General features: G+C 44.3%; 1 protein-coding gene across 4 annotated transcripts in view; it reads right to left on the reverse strand.

Annotated features, from left to right (window-relative positions):
• Positions 1-15,157, reverse strand: part of GPR107 (G protein-coupled receptor 107) — a 148,119-nt gene extending 132,962 nt beyond the window's left edge. For 2 of the 4 annotated variants that reach the window (XM_073600493.1, XM_073600494.1), the window contains exons 1-2: positions 14,931-15,157; positions 749-871 (exon numbers count right to left, since the gene is read on the reverse strand). In XM_073600493.1, the coding sequence (XP_073456594.1) occupies positions 749-871; positions 14,931-15,029 (222 nt within the window). In that variant the 5' untranslated portion in view covers positions 15,030-15,157. The remainder of the gene's footprint in view (positions 1-748; positions 872-14,930) is intronic. The other 2 variants (XM_073600496.1, XM_073600495.1) reach the window with 1 other exon arrangement.
• Between the last annotated feature and the right edge of the window lie 3,618 nt (positions 15,158-18,775).

Below are 18,775 nucleotides of genomic sequence, written 5' to 3' on the forward strand. Positions count from 1 at the left end.
GTAAGTGGCTTTAGGGCCGGTTCACACTGCTGCAGTGCAAATTTTGCACAAATTTGATCCGATTGCGTTTTGAATTTTCGTTGCAAATTCTTTGTGTTCTGGCGAATCTACTGCGATTCTACGGCAAATATTGCATAGAATTTGCATCGCAAAACGGATCAAACTCGCACCGGACCCTTTTTGTACATGGTATTAATGGAAAACTATGTTATTTAAATGACTTGCGAATTTGAGCGATCACAACGGCTCAAATTCGCAATAGAATTCGCAGCAGTTTGAACCGACAAATCACCAACAAACATCTCTATACTTGCCTGCCCCAAACCTCTTCTCGGGTCCCCTGCTGGCTCTCCTAGTCCCTCAAATCTGTCCAGTGCCCCCATGGCATGGGAAGCAGCTTCCTATGGGGTACTTGTGCCTGCTCACTCCCGAGCCACACTGCTGAGTCCATTGACACCGACAGCGAGACTCGGTCCCACCCCTTGCTCCTTCATCACTGGCTCTGATTGACAGTAACTGGGTGCCCCAGCAAAGCCAGTGAGATACAGAAGTGAGGGGAGAGAAGAGCTGCAGACATACATAGCGCTGAATCGATTGAGGGCTCAGGCAAGTAAAAGAAGGGGGCAAAAGGCCAAAATGGATGCCTAAGCATTTTTTTAGCAAGGAATTCATTAAAGTAAAAAAAGTTTAGGCTTTAGAACCACTCTAAATGCTCCCAATATAAGTTTCCGCAATGTCTATCACTTACCAGTAAATTGCCCATATGGGTCAGGTCTTCACCCTTCACAGACAAGCTGGTGATGTTCACATTCATGGATCCATTAGTGAAGAAGCCAAATGTGTTGAGATGCACTTTCTGTCGCAAATCCTCCTTCAATGAAAAAAAAAAAAAAAAAAGTGTATCTGAACCAAAGAACAAATGCTTACCAAGCCTTCAATGTGGTGGCTAAATGGTTTTTCTTTACCTTATGACCCTGTTAGTAACAATTCCTGTCCTAATATGACAACTCACACACTGTACTGGATCTGCATAGCAGCAGCTATATCACTCAGGACAGGAAGGGAGTTAAGACTACAGGATGCCTCCCTTTCTCCTATACCCCATAACAAAGGGTAGGTTGTTCTGCAGTTCTTAGGTCAAATGGCCTGGGCTGATAACACTGCACAAAGCATGAGACAAAGGACAATTACTGGATTTCTGGCAGAATGAACAGAATTTTTTTGCACTCATTGATTAGATAAAAAGCATTCAAGGGAGCAAATAAGAGACATTCCATTGTTTATACTGTGAACAGCTGGAAATTTGAATGTTTGCTTTACCTGAGAAAAGATACTCTGTGGTGATAATAAATGAATCATCAGCTGTGAGAAAGACCAAACTACAAGGTGACAGTGAAAATCCAGTTCAGGTAAAGCTGTCATAAAGCATTTGTAGGACCCGCTTCCTACGTGCCGATCTGTAATCCACAACTATAAAATATACTGGACCTGTGCAGCTCAAAAAATAATTAAAAAAAAAAAAAAAATCTGCTTTTACAGGTATTTGAGCTTTTATTTCAGCTTGAAGAAGCGTGTACTTTTTTGGATTTTTTTCGCACTTTGAGCACAAGCGCTTTTTTTTTTTCCACAACTCTCCCCTCAGTTCATTTCTCCAATTTTTATTCGTGTGTTTGAGCTTTTTCATGCTCATTCGTGCTTTTTTGCGTGTTTTCGGGCACTTAGGTGTCTTTTCTGCTCGAAAGATCCTCTCAAAAACGCGAGTTTGGTGGGGGTTTTATTCTGCCTGTAAACTCCTGAAAAAGCCATAGTGTGCATGGACACATTTGCTAAAATGGAGGGGAGTTTCCAGGCAGAAAAAAATGAGAGCTCAAAAAAAGCTCAAAAGTTTGTAGGAGATGTTTCTTCGAGCTGCAGTGTGCGCGAGTCCTTAGTAGGCTGCCAAAGCTGACCTCTTCTGAGAATGCCAACTATCTTTCTATCATCTAATTGCCCAATCAATACTTTCTGAGCCACTAAAGTACAAGGACAAGTAAACAAACCAGGAATTCCAAAGTCACTTTCATTTTCTAATCTGCATGCATCTTCTGGGTCGGTGACGTAGCCAGGCAAATGTGATCTTAGAAGGAAGTTAGTTCCAATACCAACCTAACCACAGATGCAGCTCGAACTGGATGAAGGTCACACACAGCTCTAGCTGGCATTGTGGGTCAGCGATGTCACTATCCACGACTATCTCTCACCATAACCAACCAGTAGTTCCACATGAATACAATCCCTGACGTGATGGATGCAGCGGATCCAGAATGATGTACAGAGAGCTACAGTTGTATCTTCCTATGTATCAGACAGAGATTGGACCAACAACTTTGATTCCATTGTAATCTTTGATAACAGTCAGATATTATAAACCTTAAGGCCCCTTTCACACTGGGGCGGTAGGGGGCGTCGGCGGTAAAACAGCGCTGTTTTACCGCGGTATTCGGTCGCTAGCGGTGCGGTTTTAACCCCCCGCTGGCGGCCGAAAAAGGGTTAAAACCCCTCGTATAGCGCGGCTATAGACGCGGTATAGTTGCGCTGTCCCATTGATTTCAATGCGCAGGAGCGGTTTAGGAGCGGTGAATACACCGCTCCAAAGATGCGGCTTGCAGGAGATTTTTTTCTTCTCCTGCCAGCGCATCGCTTCAGTGTGAAAACCCTCGGGCTTTCACACTGAACAAACAGCGGAGGCTGTTTAGGGGCGGTTTGCAAGCACTATTTTTAGCGCAATACCGCCTGCAAACCGCCCCAGTGTGAAAGGGGCCTAAGGGGGCAAATCCTTCTGGGGCTGAAGTGATTCATCTACATAGAATAGAACTATAGGTAATTATCCCCCCCCCCCATTTTGGATAGATTAAGGGAAGATTTTTTTTCGCAACCTGTGTCCCATTGCAGATATTTCCCTGCACTTACTTTCCCATAGCCCAACAGGTAATAAGAGGAAATCTCTGCAAATTAAAAGGGAATTCCTTGGGGACCCCCCAGGTCACCAGAACTAGTGTCCCTATTGGAACATTTCCCTGCATTACTTTTCTGGGGACAACCAAAAATTTTGGGATGGTATACAGGACAAATAGAGGGGATAAATCTCCCTAACGGGGGCCACAGACAGCAAAAAAAACTGAAAGGTGTTTTAATCCATCTCTCTCTACCCAAATCTGAAAAAAAAAAGAAAACACTTTTGCTTTTAGTTATACTTTAAGCTTGCCTTCTCTGGTGTCTCCTTTCCCCTTCATTTACATGAGTGAGATTTGTATATTCATTACATCCTTGTTTTGTCCCAATGAGGTCATCACTAGATCTATATACTTCTCTATGCAATGCAGGCAGATCATAGCTGCCAGCGTGCTGTACAAGGCATCCTGAAACAATACCCTGCCTCACATTGGGGTTGATTTATTAAAACTGGAGAGTGCAAAATCTGGTGCAGCTGTGTATGGTAGCCAAACGGCTTCTAACTTCACCTTGTTCAATTAAACTTTGACAATAAAGCCTGGAAGCTGACTGGTTTCTATGCAGAGCTGCACCAGATTTTGCCCTCCCCAGTTTTAGTAAATCAACCCCATTGTGAGGAAGAGTATTGTTTCAGGGTGCTCTGTACAGTACTCTGGCCCCTATGATGTTCCGGCATCAACTTCACTGTATTCACATGGGGTAAGAAAGATGGTAAATATGAGTTCCCCTCTGTGAAAAAAATAAAAAAAATATGGGAGCTCCCTACTTGCATGTATTACATGAATAGCCCCTATGGATGGCAATTATAATTAAGGCATTTTAGGCTGCTTCTTTCAAGTTGTTCTTCTAAAGTTGTTCCTCCCCCATGAAGTGCAATAATTGGCTTTTATAATGTGGCTCTGAAAGCACCAAAATGGTCGCATCGGATACAATCAGAAACTGCCATCTATCTGGCCAGATTGCGAACACGGCATCAAAACTCCTCTGAAGAGCAGTGGGCAGGCTCTTTATAAGAGTGATGTGATTATAACAATGTCCTGATGGGAGTATGTCAGTCTGAACGAGTGGGTGTTGATAGGCTAATTCCTATTACATACAAACCACCATAGGTAATTCCCACATGTGATGCTGAGCCTCCATGACAAAGAATAGAAATGCAAAGGATGAAAGGGACGGACCAGGGAGAGTCAGGCTGGGGTGGTTCATCAGAGTAAGAAATTTCAGTATAGAGGAGGAGCCGGTACAACTGTGCAAGACTGAAAGTAAAGCTGGAGTTCTGCTTTTACTGAAAACACAACACAGTACAAGCTGACACTTACAACACATTGCAAAAACTGGTGTACAGTGCTTGGAAAAATTATTCATACCCCTTGAAATTTTCCACATTTTGTCCTGTTACAACCAAAAACGTAAATGTATTTTATTGGGATTTTATGTGATAGACCGACACAAAGGGGCACATAATTGTGAAGTGGAAGGAAAATGATAAATGGTTTTCCAAATTGTTTACAAATAAATATGTGAAAAGTGTGGCGTGCATTTGTATAACTAAAATCTAGTGGAACCAATTGCCTTCAGAAGTCACCTAATTAGTAAATAGAGTCCACCTGTGTGTAATTTAATCTCAGTACAAGTACAGCTGTTTTGTGAAGCCCTCAGAGGTTTGTTAGAGAACCTTAGGTCCCTTTCACACTGGGGCGGTGGGTGGGTCGGCGGTAAAGCCTTTACCATCAATTTCACGGCGCTATTCAGCCGCTAGCAGAGCGCTTTTAACCCCCGCTAGCGGCCAAGAAAGGGTTAAAACCACTGCAAAACGCTGCTGCAGCAGCGCTATGCCGGCGGTATAGCCACGCTGCCCCATTGATTTCAATGGGCAGGAGCAGTGAAGAAGCGGTGAATACACCGCTCCTTCACCGCTCCAAAGATGCGGCTTACAGGAGTTTTTTTAGCATCCTGCCAGCGCACCGCTCCAGTGTGAAAGCCCTCGGGGCTTTCACATTGGAGAGACAGCAGCGGCTGTTTCAGGGCGCTTTGCAGGCGCTGTTTTTAGCGCTGTAGCTCCTGCAAAGCTCTCCAGTGTGAAAGGGGTCTAAGTGAACAAACAGCATTATGAAGGCCAAAGAACACACCAGACAGGTCCGGGATAAAGTTGTGGAGAAGTTTAAAGCAGGGTTAGGTTATAAAAAAAATATTCCAAGCTTTAAACATCTCATGGAGCACTGTCCAATCCATCATGCAAAAATGGAAAGAGTATAGCACAACTGCAAAGCTACCAAGACATGGCCATCCACCTAAACTGACAGGCTGGGCAAGGAGAGCATTAATCTGAGAATCATCCAAGAGGTCCATGGTATTGCCTCGTACACACGTTTGGACTTTTCACCAACAAAACCGTGGAATTTTGTCCAAAGGGCGCTGGACTCAAACTTGCCTTGCATACACACAATTGTTGGCCAACAATTACGAATGTAGTGACGTAATACGTGGCTTTCAGCTCTAGCTCCACACTTTGGGCTCCTTCTGCTAATTTCGTGTTAGTAGAAGTTTAGAGAGTGTTGAGTCGCACTTTTCAGTTTGTATCTGAATGGCCCTTCTTCAACCAGACATGTTGCAGTATCGGAGGAGATAACATGTTATTTATTATTGGCCTTGGAGTTATTGCTTTGACATTACATTTTGGTTGAATAATTATTCGATTTGGTATATTTTTGGATGCATAGAATGCACTTTTTGGTTAAGTTCTATTGGCAGATAGCATGTCTACTTTTATTTGTTTGTTTTTTTAATGCACAATAAAACAATTGTGTAGAATAATACTTGGCTATGTGTTTTACTTCAAATGACAGTTTGGTAGTCGGCAGTTACATTTAAAAAAAAAATACAATGTAAAATTAACAAGGGACACCAACATAGTTGTATCTTTGATCTTATAAACTACGGGATAATGGTGTTGTGGTAACTTGCACCAAAAAAATAAAAATAAACAAGCATAATAATATTATTCTTGATATCACTAGAAATAAAAAAAAAGCCCTTGAAAATTTGTTTGCAATAACTATCAGGATCACCAGCAAAGCAGCTTCATTATTATCCCATTAAAGAAAAAGACAATGTGCGCTGCATTTGGAGATTTAATAATTTGCCGCGTCACGAATGTTAATTCTCCATTACGAGCGCTAGTTTACAAGACCGACCGCTTCTGGCTTGTCCTTGATTCTGATCATGCGTGTTTGTACTTTGGACTTTTGTCCGACGACTTGTGTACACACGCTTGGAAAATCCGACAACAGACATTTGTTGGCGGAAAAAGACATGCTATCCAACATTTGTTGGCGGAAAGTCAGACAAAAATTGTCCAATGGAGCATACACACGGTCAGATTTACCGCCAACAGCCTGACGTCGAACATTTTACCGTTGGAAAATCCGATCGTGTGTAACAGCTCAGGTGGGAGAATCTGTCCACAGGACAACTATTGGTCGTGCACTCCACAAATCTGCCCTTTATGGAAGAGTGGGTAGAAGAAAGCCATTGTTGAAAGAAAGGTATAAAAAGTCCCGTTTGCAAGAAGCCATGTGGGGGGCAGAGCAAATATGTGGAAGAAGGTGCTCTGGTTAGACGAGACCAAAATTTAACTTTTTGGTCTGAAAGCAAAACGCTATGTGTGGCAGAAAACTAACACAGCACATCACCCTGAACACACCATACCCACCATGAAACATGGTGGTGATAGCATCATGTTGTGGGGATTCTTCAGCAGGGACAGGGAATCTGGTTCAGAGTTGATGGGAAGATGGATGGAGCCAGGGTGGATTTGATTTAAATCAAGTCCATTTAAATCACAATTTAAAATCACCCGTAAAAAGGCTTGATGTAAATCATAATTTTTAAAGAGCAACTGTCATCCCTGTCCTGCAGCCACTCCTCCTCTGACCCACTCGCTGACAGTCCCATTTACTTTAATAGAATGGCTGGTGATGCGGCAGTGACACAACAAGGTGAGGGACGTGGCAGCAGGTGAGGTGATGCCTGCTAACAGGCGCTGCCATGATGGATGTGAAATGACAGGTGCTCTTTAAATGTAAAGACTCATACTTGCTGGTAGTTAGAATCTTTAATATTTGCAAACAAAATGAAAGTTTCCTATTTAGAACAATAACCTGTCAGGTTAGTAAAACAGCGATATCAGAACCGATTCAATCATACAGTTTGTAGTGTACATAGATTTGCAAAGCAAAGGGGTAAAGGAATAGTCCTGTACTTTGGTTTATCTCATGGTTACTGTGACATTGTGTGAATGCATCAATGCAGTGCATGTTATCGCAGCTTGCAGAGCTTGGATTCATTGAATGAGTTTACCAAAAATGTAAATATTGCAGATCATATAGCCTCATGCTACATAACTAAGCTCCTTTTTCATGCTGAATGAACTAAAAATTATTAATGTATCTTAAAATAGAAAACTATCTTTAGATAGATTTTTAGTACAAAAGCATTTTATTAAAATAAAATTTGATTAAAAAAAAAAAATCAGATTTAAATAAATTTAAAAAAAAATCATTGATTTTTATCCACCCTGGATGGAGCCAAAAGCAGTTCAATCATGAAAACCTGTTGGAGTCTGCAAAAGACTTGAGACTGGAGTGGAGGTTCACCTTCCAGCAGGACAACGACCCTAAACATACAGCCAGAGCTACAATGGAATGATTTAGAACAAATCATATTCATGTGTTAGAATGGCCCAGTCACAGTCCAGACTTAAATCCAATTGAGAATCTGTGGCAAGACTTGGTAATTGCTGTTCTCAGACGCTCTCCATCCAATATGACAGAGATGGGGCTTTTTTGCAAGAAGAATGGGCAAAAATATCATTCTCTAGATGTGTAAAGCTGGTAGAGACATCCCCAAAAAGACTTGCAGCTGCAATTGCAGTGAAAGGAGGTTCTACAAAGTATTGACTCAGGGGGGCTAAATACAAATGCACACCACACTTTACACATATTTATTTGTAAAACATTTAAAATAGGGCTGAAACAACTAATCGATTAATCGACAACTAATCGATTATGAAATTAATCGATTACTATTTTCATAATCGATTAATCGGCCAGTAACATAATGGGATTAAAAAAGCTCAAATTAGCCCTATATAGTACAAAAAGAGCAAATAATCTCTACTGTAAATATTACTTTCACTGTTGCACAGTAAAAAAAACTATTTTTTTTATTTATTTTTTTTAACTCCATTACGTTACTAAATGTCTTAGGCCTGGTTCCCACCTATGTGTTTTTTGGTGCTTTTTGCAGAAATGCACTACAGTTCATTTAACGTTCACATCTATGCTTTTTTCAGCTGCTGTGTATTTGGAAAGGGTCAAGGACCTTTTTCAATCCAAAACGGTGCTTTTTTGGTTCAATATACTTCAATGGAGAAGCTGCAGAAAAGCATGTAATATTACAGTTCTGTTTGAAAATCTGCAAAACAGTCTAGAATTTTTTTTTCTTTAAATAAAAAAAATTTGATCTGAGTCTAGATTCAACCTCTAATAGTATATAGAGTATATCTCTTCTGTCTGTTATTCCCAGAGATTAATGATTTTACTCCCTAACATATAGTTGGTTATTTATATTTACCCCTGCGTATTAAGATATTTAGGAATAAATTGCCTTTTTTTAAACTTTACATATTAACTAAATTATACACCACACTTTCTTTTAAGGTTATTAACCGATTAATCGATTAATCGAAACAATAATCGGCCAACTAATCGATTATGAAAATAATCGTTAGTTGCAGCCCTAATTTAAAACCTATTTATCATTTTCTTCCACTTCACAATTATGTGCCACTTTGTGTTGGTCTATCACATAAAATCTCAATAAAATACATTTGATTTTGGTTGTAACATGACAAAATGTGGAAAATTTCAAGGGGTATGAATACTTTTTAGGGCACTGTATAAAGAGCCCACAAAGATCAGACTCTGATTTGTATAAGATAGTCCACTTTATTTTAAATGGGTCTGTTGTAAATTACCCTGAACCATGAATCACCAAAGAAATACCCAACAAGATCTCAGACTTCTCAATACAAAAAAAACCTGTAAAACTACTTGTTAAATAAACACAAACACACTAGCGGTGTTTAAACAAACACTGTGTTAAACAAACATTACAGATCCATTCTTAATATTTCTTTCACTATGACTTGCTGTGCTCATTAAATAATTACAGAGAACAATGTCCAGCAGTACCCAGGTGACAAGGAAACTAGAGGGAAACCCCCAATTAATGACAGTTTACTAAACTGTATCATAAATAATTCCAAATTTTGTGGGAAGTTTTTACACCTTTTTTTCATTTTTTTTTTAATCTTGGTATTTATGACCTCCTCTTGCCCTCAGCCTCTTCCAGCAAATTCCTGCCCGCATGTGCCCCCTTCAGTGTAGGCTGCGTGTCATTACTTAGTGCTTTCTGAAAGTAACAACAGTGGGACATGCTTGCGCCACTTTCCACCAGAAGAGTATCTGACAGGGTGACAACGCAGGAGAGTCATTGGGAGACAAGGACACAGAGTTGTCACAGTATAACAGGAAGTGCCTAAACAAGATCTTCAACAGGACCACTGGGTATTACTTTAAATAAAGATGAAGAAGTGGAAGAAAAGCCTAACTATATCGATCCTTAAAACAGTTCCCTTCCTTCTCCCTCCTCCTAACCTTTATGAAAAAGAAGTGTATAATTGTGCATTTTTAACCAGCTCTGGCCCAGTCACATGACCCTGCAGCTCCTGATCCTCGGTATCAGTGAGTGGTTGCTGCAGGGGAGAGGAGGGAGCCCTGATAATGGCTGGGCTATGGGAGCCTGTGTGTGACATCACAGGTTCAGAAGCGATCGCTCCCTTACACAGAGCTGAAGGATCATGTGACCAGAGTGCAATGGATCAAAATAGGCAAGTACACAGATCTCTTTTATACAGGTTAGGAAGGATAGGAAGGAGGGAACGTTTTAAGGCCTCATTCACATGGGTGTTAAGCCTGGAGACCATGAATGGGCCATGTTGTTTATGCAGCTGGAGCCCCCCCCCCAGGGGCTGCATGTAGGCAACCCATTCAAGTCTCAGGGCAAGGGTCTCCAAACGTTCTAAACAAAAAGGGGCAGTTTACAGTCCTTCAGACTTTAGGAGGGCCAGACTGTGCAGAAAACGTACTGGCGTCCAGTAAGAATAAACAGTGCCCCATCTTTTGGCGTCAGTTAGAGGACTAGTGTCCCAATGTTGGTATTAATTAAAGAAATTCCACCCCATCGTTGGCATCAATGGAAGGAATTGTGCCCTATCATTGGTGTCAGTGGGAGGAATGGTGCCCCAAGGGCCGGATAAAAGGGTTGCATCCAGTTCCCGGGCCATAGTTTGGAGACCACTGCTCTAGGGGCACAGGGGCTGAATGGACACAGACACTCAACCTAATGTGACAGGCATGTGGGGGAGATTGAGCAGCCCCCCTCACAGACAGTGTGTGTGATAATTGAAGATTATATGAACTTTTAGTGACAGAGAATTAAGTAATCCTATAGACTTTCACCAGGTTGTCAGCACATGGCCATTAAATTGTCACAAACACTGGAAGTGCTAACAGCATAGGATGATACAAGGCATATGTAGAAGTTACCTTCCGTAATGGCTACAAGTCAAAATAATTCATAGATGGAATGATATAGGCAGTTAAATTTATATGGTATAAGCAGGTACACTTATATTTAAAGCTGAACTTTCTCAATAAAGTAAAGCTTTGCTCCACCCACTTCCATATCATGAGCTTCCCCATTGGTCGCTGAGGTGCTCTGTCCAGGAGGTGGGAGCAGTGAGGCTATGCGCCATGTTTACCCTGTGTGCCCCTGTGCTCTGTACCACAAAGCCTGTGCAAGGAAAATGTTGGCCCTCTTTCAACCGCGCATGCATGCTGCAGCCTCATTCATTCCTATGGATGAGTATCACTCATGGTGGTTCCATGGCAGAATGGCTCACCCAGAACAATGACTAGGGCCATGGCACACATGTGCAGTAGGAAGAGGAACTGGCTGAGACGTTTGTCTTGCAGCAGCAGACATACTGACAACCTAGGGATGTCTGGGAATGTGTGGTGGGAAGAGGGACACGTGGTATGTTTCCCACCAAATTGGGAATAATTCGGGGTGAAGAGCTACAGATAAAGTCAAGCTGGAAAGTTCATAGAGGGTAGGGCATAGATAAGTCACGGCTCCCATGTTTTAAAGTTGTTGTAAACCTAGTTACACCACTTGTACCTACAGGTAAGCCTATAATAAGGCTTACCTGTAGGTACTGTAAATATCTCCTAAACCCGCATACTAGCTCATTATGCCTTTGCCTTTCCGGAGTTTACAATCACTTTAAGAAAAGAATGTGCATGTTTTCAATGTGGTTGTACTTTTTGTGGTAAAATAAAAACATGTCTTTTCTATTTGATTTTTAGATTGTGGATAACAAAACTAATTACAGTGGTTGCAAAGACAGAACTTTTTTTTACCTAAAAAGGAATTTTGAGGCTTGTATTTCTTTTATCAAAATAACAAAACACGTTATACTTACCTGATCCATGGTTTTGCACAGACCACCCCCAATCCCCCTCTTCTGGGGTTCCCCGCTGGCGCTCCTGGCTCCTCCTTTTTTAGCAATTGCCCACCATAGAAAGCTGCTTCCTTTGGCAGCACTTGTGCAGGCCTGCCCCTGCTGCCTTGTCAAAGGGGTTAATTGACAGCAGCAGGAGCCAGTGGCTCCCACCGCTATCTGCCCAGTGAGGAAGGAGAGACCCGCTGCTCTCAGGCAATTGATTGAGAACGCACTAAGTACAAAGAGGGGCTGGATGGGAAAAAGTTCACCTTTTGTAACATGATATATCTACATTCAAGATATAACATTTAACATGTTAGAGATGCACCGGCCAGCACACCACCCCAATGCCCCGTTTGACAGTAAGTGGGCGAACATCTCTCCCCACAATCTAAATTAAAAAAAAAAAAAAAAAAAAAAAAAAAAAAAAAAAGATGCGGCTAGCGAGTCGCCTCCCAGCCGCGTCATTTATTAACAGTGTTCTGTGAAAGTGAAAACTACAAGTGGCAACAGCCTTTCCAGCTGTTGGCTTGTAGTTCTCAATGCACTACCAGGGGGATGTTGCGCACTCTAGGTAGTTCATTGAGCTTCCTGATAAAGCATAACTGCCTGCCCATATCAGCGGTACAAGCAGACGGATACACAGTCTGCCAGACCTTGGCATTAAAGAAGACGAGAGAGGGCGCACCGACCTAGTGCATTATCAAAACGAATTCTTTATCCATAGATGGACATCTAGAGGTCTTCCCATGCTATCGGCTGAGTATGGTGTACTGGATGCGGTCTCGTCTGCGTCTCTAGACATGCTGGTGTCAAACACGCGTTTCATTTTTCAAATAAAGATTTTGTTATGGTATAGCACTAGGTTGTTTCTCTCGTTGTTTTGTAGTTTGTGCAAGGATATCAACAGTCCTAAGAGGGCAGCAAGCCATGCGTGTTCTGTACTTGCAAGAACAGCAGAGAGGAGAGTCCATTTTACCCCTAAGAACAACACCTAAGTGCAGGAGGTTATGTTTCAAAGGACCTTGGCATTACACCCATGATCTGCTGATCGTGGGTACAAAGCTTTACAGGCTCCTAACAAACAAACAAAAAAATTTTATATATATATATATATATATATATATATATATATATATATATATATATATATATATATATATATATATATATATATCATATTTTTTCTACCTGCGAAAAATTTGCACTTTTTTTGTAAAGGTGAACTTGCATTAAAGCAGAATTATCTCCATACTCTCCTGTCCAACAATCCTCCGCCGGGATCTTCTTCTGAGTGCCAGTCTTCGGGCCTCTTCATTGGATGGTGGAGAATGACGTCACTCCTACACATGCACAGCAGGCCATCATACCTGCACTTGGAGACCAGCCTGGCACTGGAAGTTGGGCTACTCACATGCAGCTGCCAGAGGAGATAGCAAACAGGCAGGTAGGGGCATTTTATTGCAGAAAAAAAAAAAAGTCAGTGCATGCCTCTCCTGCAATAAAAGCCTGCCTGCCTGCTCGCAGTTTTTTACAACGGGACTTAAAAGTGGAGCTCCACCCAAAAGGGGAAGCTCTGCTTATTTGCCTCCTTCCCCCGTGCCACATTTGGCACCTTTCGGGTGGGAGCGGGTACCTGGTTTTCACAGGTACCCGCTCCTACCTCTAGCTGACTTTGCTGCAGCAAATGCATCCGGAAGTTCAGCGCCCCTCCTCCTTCCCCCGCCGCTGAGCCATTTACAAAGCGCAGCACAGTAGAGAAGCGGCTGTGAAGCCACAAGGCTTCATTGCCGGTTTCCCTTACCCGAGATGGCGGTGGTAGCACCCGAGAGCTAATTGAAAAATCGGTTGGGGTGAAGACACCGCTAGATTCCTGGACAGGTAAGGGTCCCAATATTAAAAGTCAGCTGCTACAGTATTTGTAGCTGATGACTTTTTTTTTTTTTCTGAAGGGGCCTTGAGCTCCACTTTAAGTTCTGCTTTAAAGTAAAAAAAAAAATCTTCCTGTGTCTACGCCTCTTCTACTTTTCCTAAACACACATCTGACACCAAACTTGATCCAGCCCTGACACCACTGGCAGCCCCACTATACTCTCTTCTGCTGGTAATGGGTATTACTGAGAGCAGCGGGAGTGCCATCAGTGAAAACCTGTAATAAGACAGAGCCATCGGGCCTGGGATTGAGGCGGCACAAGTGCCCTTATAGGAAGCAACTTGCAAGGAGAGCACTCGGAGAAAAGGAAAAGCCAGGAACGCCAGAGAGGGGACCCCAGAAGAGGGGGATCGGGGCACAGAGCTTGCAAACTCACAAACCACGCAAGTATAAAATGTTTGTTATTTTAATAAAAAAAAAAAAAAAAAAAGGATTACTTTAAGAATCAATTTAAAAGGCAATTTAAATGGAATAGAACACATCAGATTTGTGTTCTGCCAAAAGACAATATTCAGCATATCCCACTGCACTGTCTTCAGCGTCTGCTCATCAGTGTGGTCGCTCTCTCCCCTTCCCCCGTTGTCACCGGCCCCTCTTCTGTGTTTCCCCTCAATCTTTGTCGGCATCCCCTTTCGGGTGTCCCCTCATTAGTCTACCCCCCCCCCCCCGACAGTGTCCCATCTCCTTTCACTTCCTCTGGCAGTGTCCTCTTCCTGGGCAGTGTCCCCTCCATAGCCCCCTCTCCTGTCAGTGTCCCCTCCATAGCCCCCTCTCCTGTCAGTGTCCCCTCCATAGCCCCCTCTCCTGTCAGTGTCCCCTCCATAGCCCCCTCTCCTGTCAGTGTCCCCTCCATAGCCCCCTCTCCTGTCAGTGTCCCCTCCATAGCCCCCTCTCCTGTCAGTGTCCCCTCCATAGTCTCCCCCCCCCCCCTCTCCTGTCAGTGTCCCCTCCATAGCCCCCTCTCCTGTCAGTGTCCCCTCCATAGTCTCCCCCCCCCCCTCTCCTGTCAGTGTCCCCTCCATAGCCCCCTCTCCTGTCAGTGTCCCCTCCATAGTCTCCCCCCCCCCCCCTCTCCTGTCAGTGTCCCCTCCATAGCCCCCTCTCCTGTCAGTGTCCCCTCCATAGCCCCCTCTCCTGTCAGTGTCCCCTCCATAGCCCCCTCTCCTGTCAGTGTCCCCTCCATAGCCCCCTCTCCTGTCAGTGTCCCCTCCATAGCCCCCTCTCCTGTCAGTGTCCCCTCCATAGTCTCCCCCTTTCCCACCAGCGTCCCGCTCTCTCCTGCCAGCGCCCCCCTCATCATCATTCCTCCCCCTGTCAGGGGCCTCCAGTCACCCCGGTAGCCCGGCTCCTCCTCACCCTGCCTACCACCGCTCTTACCTTCAGATTGAGGTGGTGGACTCGGGCCCGGCACACAGACACAAGGAACAGTACAACAAAAGCCACCAGCCCCGAGCAGAGCGTAGTGCGCAGCGCCATGTTTATTCCAGCATCAGCATCCCTCTCACTTCCGGGAGCTGATCCCTCCCCCCAGTCACATGACAGCCGCTGCCAGACCACACGAGGCTCAGACCCGGCGATGACGTCAGCCGCACAACCCGGAACTGATGGGGGAGTGCGTGTCAGTGCAGTGAGGGGGAGGAGCGGGGGTCACGTGGTGTCACAGGCGTCGCGTTTGGTTTATTAGTTAGGGGGCGGGGCTATACACTCACAGGGGTGGACTCTCACATTGCGTAGATTGCCGTTGTTCTGCCGAGAAAGTTCCGCTCGGCGGCTAAGTTCCCCTCGCCTGCGCAGTAGGATCCGGCGGAAATAGCCGAAGCGGAATAGCTGAAAATCAGCTGTACACGGCGGCTGTAAGAGGGCCCCTCGCGGGCTCGCTTCGCTCGGCTCTTTTAGATTCCCCCTCTAGGTCCACTTGGATGGTGGGGAAGGAACCTGGACCCAGAGCGCAGGTGCCATGTACAGCTGATTGAAGCGTTTGAGCGTCGGCTATCTCCAGCGGCTGACAGTAGTCCGTACTTCGCAGGCGCTGCGCCTGCGCAGTACAGGGAAGGGACTTATCCGCCGAGGGAACTTTCTCGGCAAGACACCGTACAGTTCTATACACAGACTGGTGACTCAAGCTGTATTCATAATATACATTCATTTCTAATAAAAGTCATGTGCTGCTTTCCAGGAAGTTTTCTGGATGATGCAAAAGGTCAAAATAAGACAAAAAAGGAAACTCTGGTAAAAATGGGACTAAATAGCAGAAACTGTTCCCCACATGAATATATGTGAGGGGTGTGAGTAGGGTTGCCAGATGCCACCAAGTTAAACCCAAACACTTTAGCAGCGCACAACAATTTTTTTTATAGTATAAACTATACATATATTTTGCAATTAATTGATTTACATCAGAGTCCACAGAGTTCCCCTTTTACTTCTGAATCCACAGAGTTCCCCTTTTACTTCTGAATCCGCAGAGTTCTCCTTTCACCTCTGAATCCGCAGAGTTCTCCTTTTACATCTGAATCCACAGAGTTCCCCTTTTACCTCTGAATCCGCAGATGTCCCCTTTTACCTCTGAATCCGCAGAGTTCCCCTTTTACCTCTGAATCTGCAGAGTTCCCCTTTTACCTCTGAATCCGCAGATGTCCCCTTTTACCTCTGAATCCGCAGAGTTCCCCTTTTACCTCTGAATCCGCAGAGTTCCCCTTTTACCTCTGAATCCGCAGAGTTCCCCTTTTACCTCTGAATCCGCAGAGTTCCCCTTTTACTTCTGAATCCGCAGAGTTCCCCTTTTACCTCTGAATCCGCAGAGTTCCCCTTTTACCTCTGAATCCGCAGAGTTCCCCTTTTACCTCTGAATCCGCAGAGTTCCCCTTTTACCTCTGAATCCGCAGAGTTCCCCTTTTACTTCTGAATCCGCAGAGTTCCCCTTTTACCTCTGAATCCACAGAGTTCTCCTTTTACTTCTGAATCCACAGAGTTCCCCTTTTACCTCTGAATCCACAGAGTTCCCCTTTTACTTCTGAATCCACAGAGTTCCCCTTTTACCTCTGAATCCACAGAGTTCCCCTTTTACCTCTGAATCCACAGAGTTCTCCTTTTACTTCTGAATCCACAGAGTTCCCCTTTTACCTCTGAATCCGCAGAGTTCCCCTTTTACATCTGAATCCACAGAGTTCCCCTTTTACTTTTGAATCCGCAGAGTTCTCCTTTTACATCTGAATCCGCAGAGTTCCCCTTTTACATCTGAATCCACAGAGTTCCCCTTTTACCTCTGAATCCACAGAGTTCCCCTTTTACATCTGAATCCGCAGAGTTCCCCTTTTACCTCTGAATCCGCAGAGTTCCCCTTTTACCTCTGAATCCGCAGAGTTCCCCTTTTACCTCTGAATCCGCAGAGTTCCCCTTTTACCTCTGAATCCGCAGAGTTCCCCTTTTACCTCTGAATCCGCAGAGTTCCCCTTTTACTTCTGAATCCGCAGAGTTCCCCTTTTACCTCTGAATCCGCAGAGTTCCCCTTTTACATCTGAATCCGCAGAGTTCCCCTTTTACTTCTGAATCCGCAGAGTTCCCCTTTTACTTCTGAATCCGCAGAGTTCCCCTTTTACTTCTGAATCCGCAGAGTTCCCCTTTTACCTCTGAATCCGCAGAGTTCCCCTTTTACTTCTGAATCCGCAGAGTTCCCCTTTTACTTCTGAATCCGCAGAGTTCCCCTTTTACTTCTGAATCCGCAGAGTTCCCCTTTTACCTCTGAATCCGCAGAGTTCCCCTTTTACCTCTGAATCCGCAGAGTTCCCCTTTTACTTCTGAATCCGCAGAGTTCCCCTTTTACTTCTGAATCCGCAGAGTTCCCCTTTTACTTCTTAATCCGCAGTGTTCCCCTTTTACTTCTGAATCCGCAAAGTTTCCCTTTTACCTCTGAATCCGCAGAGTTCCCCTTTTACTTCTGAATCCGCAGAGTTCCCCTTTTACTTCTGAATCCGCAGAGTTCTCCTTTTACTTCTGAATCCGCAAAGTTTCCCTTTTACCTCTGAATCCGCAGAGTTCCCCTTTTACTTCTGAATCCGCAGAGTTCCCCTTTTACTTCTGAATCCGCAGAGTTTCCCTTTTACCTCTGAATCCGCAGAGTTCCCCCTTTAAATCTGAACTCGCAGAGTTCCCTTACACTGTAAGGGGGAACTCTGCAGACTCTGATGTAAGGGAGAACTTTGGGGACTCTGACATAAGGGATGCTCTGGGAACCCTGATTTAAAGGGAAATAGTGGGAACTCTGATGTACGGAGAGGACTCCGATGTGATGGAAACACTGCAGCCTCTGGTGTAAAGGGGAACTCTGATGAAAGGGGTGCTCCAAGAACCCTGATTTACCTTAGTCTACTCACTCAAAGGCAGGAGAGAGAAGGGGGGAGACTTCACGCACAGACAGGGATGGATGGTGAGCTCACTCACCCCTTGGCAGGCAGCACCTCTCATCCAGATGTATCTGAGGCTGCTGGAGGCTGGACTCTGGCCTCCACTTTCTTTTTCTGAGGCACAGTGCCAGGGCTTGGAGTGTGGGCAGACACAAATGGAGGAAGAGGAACAGATTGAGCCCTTTCTCCTCTCCCGTCAGTGTGGGGAGTGAGGGGGGGGGGGTTGCTAGTATTGTTAGTGCTGGCTTTGAGCAGTGTGATAGAGAGTATAACAGACACTCTCGGCTTAGACAACTGCAGATAGTAACCCTGTTGGGAAGCCATAGTCCGGTCTGATTAATGTGTCCGGGTTTTAGGCGGTCTGAAACCCGGACACAGGATGCAAAACCCGAACTGTCCAGGTGAATCCCAGACAGGTGTCAACCCTAGTTGTGAGGTGAGGAGAATCGGCCATAGGAGGGGGTGTAAGGCCAAACATTGCCTGGGCCTTCCTGGTGTAAGTGGCCTGTTGGCCCCATTCACACCTGAGCGATTTTATGCTTGAAGCTCCAAAATGCTGAAGGAGAGAAAAAGTTAATTATTCTCTGTGGAGATGGTTCACATCACAAGTCACCTGAAGCCAAACGCCTGAAGCTCAAACAAGTTCTGGAGCTTTTTTTGTCGCTCGTATTGGTCAGATTTTGTTGCGTTTGAAAATGCGTCATTCGCACGTTTTTGCGCGATTTTCTGCTTAAATTAAAAAAAAAATAGTAAAATATATGAATAAATAAATGTAAAATAAATACACAAATAACTTAAAAACATCATAAATAAGTAAAA

The sequence above is a fragment of the Aquarana catesbeiana genome, linkage group LG09 (assembly GCF_042186555.1).
Source record: "Aquarana catesbeiana isolate 2022-GZ linkage group LG09, ASM4218655v1, whole genome shotgun sequence".
NCBI lineage: Eukaryota > Metazoa > Chordata > Amphibia > Anura > Ranidae > Aquarana > Aquarana catesbeiana.